Source organism: Dicentrarchus labrax, unplaced genomic scaffold, assembly GCF_905237075.1.
Source record: "Dicentrarchus labrax unplaced genomic scaffold, dlabrax2021, whole genome shotgun sequence".
In the NCBI taxonomy this organism is placed as follows: Eukaryota; Metazoa; Chordata; class Actinopteri; family Moronidae; genus Dicentrarchus; species Dicentrarchus labrax.
This window is the reverse complement of record NW_026136716.1, coordinates 12,773,990-12,779,789: the sequence shown is the minus strand read 5'-3', so window position 1 is coordinate 12,779,789 and position 5,800 is coordinate 12,773,990. Positions and strand designations below refer to the sequence as shown.

At 46.7% G+C, this 5,800-nt stretch overlaps 1 protein-coding gene across 2 annotated transcripts in view; it reads right to left on the bottom strand.

Annotated features, from left to right (window-relative positions):
• nrp2a (neuropilin 2a) overlaps nucleotides 1-5,212 on the bottom strand; it is a 64,104-nt gene extending 58,892 nt beyond the window's left edge. The window contains exon 1 of one of the 2 annotated variants that reach the window (XM_051428229.1): nucleotides 4,355-5,212. In XM_051428229.1, coding sequence (XP_051284189.1) covers nucleotides 4,355-4,430 — 76 coding nt within the window. In that variant the 5' untranslated portion in view covers nucleotides 4,431-5,212. The remainder of the gene's footprint in view (nucleotides 1-4,354) is intronic. The other variant, XM_051428228.1, reaches the window with a different exon arrangement.
• Between the last annotated feature and the right edge of the window lie 588 nt (nucleotides 5,213-5,800).

The following is a 5,800-nucleotide window of genomic DNA, read 5'->3' as shown; positions in this document are numbered from 1 at the left end:
CTAAATGCACAGCGCTGGCCATCGTGATCAATGGTTCAATGGATCAATCGAGTAAACAGATGGTTGCCGGTGGCTGCAGGGGGGGTAATGGTGTGGGCCTAATCCTAAACACTACCTGACTACAGTATCATGTCTCCTCCCCCCCCCAGTACACCCTTTTGTCTCTTCAAACCTGCACCGCCGAAGCACTTTTCACAAAAGACTTCCCCGTCTAAAGAGTGGAAATAGCCGAGCCTACATCAGCAAGAGGGAGCTGTGAGGGATTGAGCTTTGCTGCAAGAGTCTTGGTGATTTGTTGCCACCCTCTCTACCACCCTCCACCTTACAGAATGTTACCTTTCAGAGGCCGAATTGCAGTTCTAACAAAAGCAGGGGTTTTTTTAAATTCACTTCCACGTGTACCCTCTCCTCTTTAACCCCGCTTGTGAATTACAGTAAATTTAAAAAGCTTTGCCTCTTGACAATGCTAACCCCCTCCAGCTTCCATCTTAACCGGTCCCTGAGCGCCCGTTAAGACCCCCCTGTGCGGCTAATGCGGCAGAGCGAAAAGACCCAGCTCTGTTTTATTTATGGGGGTCTTGTTTTTAATTTCACCCCAAGTGCGGTGGGCTGTACCGGGGCTTTGCGTGAGCCTGCGACTCTCATACCTGACTGGTATTGAACGGGGCCGCTCAGTTTGTCTTTGGCTATGAATGCTAATAGCTGACCTTGTTTTCGCAGCTGATACCTGTGAGGCTGGGCCAGATTAAAACCCAGAGAAATGCAAAGAATTGAAGGGCAGGTTTTTTTTTACGGAGAGGGAAAGAGAAAAGGCGAATGCATGAGAGAAAAAGCAAATAGAGAAGGGCTAACAAAGACCAACAAAGAGGATAAAAATTCACCCAGGAGCTAACGTTTGGGAAATAAATGATTAAATGAGAAGAAATCCAACTCTGGAAGAAGTCGATACCATAGGTGGAAAGGATGCATAGCCACCCACTCAATAAACATGCAAATGAGCTGCTTAATGGCCTGAATATTAATGCTTGTGGTAAGAAGTAATTGATGTACATGTCACTGAGTCAAAGTATTGTAATTACAGTACAAGTGGAGTGGAAGTCTCTATGCTTCGGATACAAAGACTGCAGCAAATAGATCTTCTTGGGATGTGAGGACGCTTACCAGCAGTGAACAGCGGGCCACAACTGCACCAAACGTGTTTCATGGATCATTTACCTTCAGACCATGTAAGATTTTTTTACACTCTCCAAGGTTTCTGGCTGAGATCCCTCAGGCGTGCATCATTTTGTTCCAAAACATCATATTTTAAAGGGAAAACCTTTTGCTTCTGGAAATGTGTCAAGTTGCTAAAACCAGATGGAGTCTATCATCAAACGCAGGAACTCTTTCCAAACCTTTAATGTGACTCCAGTGTGCTTCACTTTCATGAGAGCATCATTTTGTAACAGAGTGTTTGTTATTTTATGGTAGATTTTACTTCTCATACTTCCCCTGCAGAGCTCTGGCTGTGATTCAGCTGTGTCACCCCAGACGATAGTGTCACCCCACAAACCCTTAATGCGATCTGTTCCCTCTAAGTCCAGTGCCATTTTAACTCTGTGACCCCGGCACGCTTTGATGTTGCCCTTTCTTCCTCTCACACTCTGTTTGATGCACAACCCTACCCCCCCACACCCCTCCTCGCCTTCAGTCTCTCTCCCCTTGTTCCTTTCTGTTCCTTCGCGTTATAGCCTTGTGGATGCCACGCTCTCTTCTCTGTGCCCTGGGTGGCTCTGCATCTGCCTCCCATTCTTCTCCGCAGTCACTGTCTCTCTGTCCCCTCACATCTCTCTCTCTCTCCTGTCTCTCTGAACCTCCCTGTTTCTGTCTCCGTTCTGTTCTGCTCTCAGTCTCTCTTTCCTCTGGCATCTGTGTGTAATGTGGCTCTTGAGGGGGAGCATGGAGGCAGGGATCTGCGGTGCAGTGTCTTGGCAGGGGAAAGAGAGAGAGAGAGAGAGAGAGAGAGAGAGAGAGAGAGAGAGAGAGAGAGAGAGAGAGAGAGGGTGGGAGGGAGAGAGAGAGTGGTGGGGGGATCTAGCGTCCTGCTTGCCTGATGGCTGCCAAGAGGCCCACATCTGTCTCTGATCAACGGGTACACAGGCAGCCAGTAAAACACACACACACACACACACACACACACACACACACACACACACACACACACACACACACACACACACACACACACGCACACACAGAGAAATTGAGAGGGATGGCTGGGATGACTGTCCTATTTAAAACAAGTAGCCTAAACAAGAGGAAGAGCCCATGGGAAGTGGACAGAGAGCAGCGGGTGGTGTTGTAAAGGCTCAACAGTCATCATGGGATCATGAACAGCTCATCAAACGCCTACTCCTGGTGAAATGGAACCACAGCAGCTGCATGCAGACGACTATACAAAACAACATACATTGTATTTGGAACTGTCGATGTATTATCGTAGGAAACTTAGATAAACCAAGTAAGGTGTGTGGATACAAGACACACAGTATGCAGAAACCTTTTTCCTTTTCGTGCAGAAATCCCACCTGGCAACAGACAGCGAAAACGCACCTACAGTATAAAACGGTGACACTCCAGGGGCGGACCAAGAGCGGTTGCATGGGGTGGCCCCCTAATACTGTCAAATTGAACACATTAATTTAGACTCATTTAAAAAATAAAACAAAAAAACTGAAATGAACACATATAATTTAATGATCTTTTATGGCTATATTTTAGACTAAGTGTTTAAAATTCACTGGGGGAAAAAGCTGAATATTTGGAAATAAAACAATTATTGATTATTAATTCATTCATTCCTTTTAGATATTTCTATTTAATGCTTTACTACTGTGCCACACTAACATAATGTTTTTCAGTTCAAATATCTCCATTTGGGGGCTTTTCCAAGCAAATATTGACGTATGTGACTAAATCAGCATATATTTCTGCCACTCCTGAAAGTCTCCATGCCACCCCGTGAATATTTCTCTAGTTCCGCCACTGAGCCACCCGGAGTCAAACCACCGTAAAAGCAATGCCAGAGTAGGAACGTGCCTTACAAGGATGAGTGAGCGCCAGGCCATGTGTCATCCCACCAGTGGCGTCACTTCTCTGTATGGTAAGCCCCCTTCCATACAACAGCACCGACCCCGTCTGCGCGTTTCTGGTGACATAATGAAGCTGAAGACTGATTGTGACTGTTATTATTATTATTTGATCATTTTATACTCAAGTCGCCAGATGGAACGCTGCGCTCCCTGATGTTAAATCCACATTTAATGAGGCTCCTAAATAAATTTGGCGCTGTTTCACGCTCTCAGCAGTACGTCAAATGTGGACTCATTTGCCGTCTCGGTGCTTTGCGGCGAGAATTAGCCCTCCTCAAGTGCCCGAAAGCAAGGCGGCTCTCAGGGGCTGCTATTCTGCGTCTCACCCTGCTCTATAATCTCCCATCTTATTGTCATTTGATTGCTAAGGGTGCGCGGAGGTGACGGCGCGCCGCCGCCTGGAGCCGCCGGGCGCTCAGTCACCAGCAGCCCTGCCTTCACCCTGCGCACACAACCCTGAGGAGCACGAGGAGATAATTAAGAAGAGAGGCTTGTGGTGGCTGATGAAGATAATGATTATAATGGCGTTTATTACAGTCATATTAGTCAAACCCTACAATGACAGTGGAGCTTTTACGCACGCTTTTCTTGGACGTTTGTAAAACAGCAGCGCAGACTACGCCTAAAAATCTGCTTCCACCCTGATGTAAAATAGCATTTTTTTTTATCAGGCACGGGTTTGTTTATTTCCCCTGATGAATAATTAAATCAGAGAAAAACAACGGGGTAAACAATGTGTTTGAATTTTCAAAAAGCTTCATGCATATAATCAGCTCATTCACAGTCCACTGAGGTGATAGTGGGTTCTCTCTCCTGCTCTCAGTCTAGCTGGGACAGATGACTGTTTCAGATCTGATAAATCTTTAATGAGAGCATCTAAGTTCTTTAGTTTGGAATGTGTAACAGCTAATGGCTGAATTAGTCACTGGCTTAAATTTAAAAAAAGTCCTCCTGGTACATTAGGGTTATAAAGCCTATAAACCATTTGCCTTTTAGGGGAAAGGAGACCCAGAGGAGACACATGGATCTGGTAACAACACAATGGCTCTATCATGCCAGGCGTTTGTATACAAGGAGCTCTTAAAAAAAGATATTTTTAAAAAGTAGGCTGTGGGATGTTTTAAACTACATTGATGCATTTGTGATATGGAATATTATTTTTCAGTGTTTTGGTTGAGACAGACCATGCGTGCGTCAAAATCAAAGAAGTAACTAAAACTCACCATCTTCTCCTCTGACTCTCGATGCCAGATGACACATTGCCATTAAAAATCCAATCAAGGATGACACAAAATCCATCTTGGATGACGCAGAAAAACTCGTGGAGAGCTTTTAAGTTTCTAATGTTTCCAACTCGTAGAATATAAATTATGCTGTTCCTCCAACAAAAAACAAAAAAAATCCACACCGCCTTAGCAGCAGTCAAAACTAGATAATCCCTCTGTGTTTATTAAACCATTGGTGGAGAAAACAGTGTGCCAACTACATGTCACTGGAGAAATTCAGAGGTGTTTTTAATTTGCGCAGCCCTTCGCCTTTTAAGTGTGTCCATTTAGAGGAGTCACTAAACCGCATCCAAAAAAAAAAAATTAGTGAACAAACAAACTCCTTGATCAATACTGCGTGCGCTCCGCAGCTGGGAGGCTTCGGGCGATATCTGCGCTTCGGAGGGTCTGGACAGCGGCTCCAGGTTGCGCCAAGTTCCGACTGAGAGGCTCCCAGTCCCCGTATCTCTCTCTCTGCGTCCCCGCGTATTTTGCGCACACGAGGGTCGGTTCTCCTGAAGGGGCTCGGCTGCAGCGAGCTAAAGTCCACAGTAACGGCTCTCAAAGCCCTGGAAGCCTCAGTCCGAGTGCCAGAAGCAGCTTTTTAAAGTCACAGAATAAGAAATAAGAAAAAAGTGTTGCGCTCTTGCTGCCCAAAAACACCGCTCATGTCATGCCACCTCCTGCGGCACCGCTACTCTCCCCCCCCTGTGTGTGTGTCTCTCTGGTAGCGGCTCCGTACAGCCTGCGCTCCGCTCCGACACCGGCGTGTGTCCTGTGCAACGCGTCTAGGAGGTGTGTGTAGAGTGTGTGTGTGAGTGATCGCGCTTTTTGAGCTGAGCAGCTATCGCGTTACAGTCACGGCGCCTCGGCTCCGCCCCCTCCCGTCGGTGGCTGATTATAGGGAGGGAGAGCTCTCTCTCTCTTTTGCTTTCTCTCTCTCTCTCTCTCTCTCTCTCTCTCTCTCTCTGTCACACACACACACACACACACACACACACACACACACACACACACACACACACACACAGACGCATCCCCCTTCAGAAGATACCACAGATATGAACTCCTCCACAGATAAGTCCTAGATAAGACATATTGTAATGGTAAACCAGGGAGCAGAACTTCTCCTGGGGCTGTTTTCAAAGGAACACAGAGGGGAGATGAGGAATAAAACAAAAAATCCCAGAAAGAGTGGGGGGGGGGGGCTGGTGGTTGCACAGCAAACAGGGCGCATGGCCGCCTATTCGCCACAAAACACATCAAACGGCCAAAGCCAATGTCAAAGCCCTCAACTCAATCGAGGGAGAGCCCACCTCAGCCCTGCCCAAATCTCTGCCCTACAATCAACAGGCCTAAATACAGAGCGGGAGGCCGTATAATGACACAGTAGTGAGCCTAAAA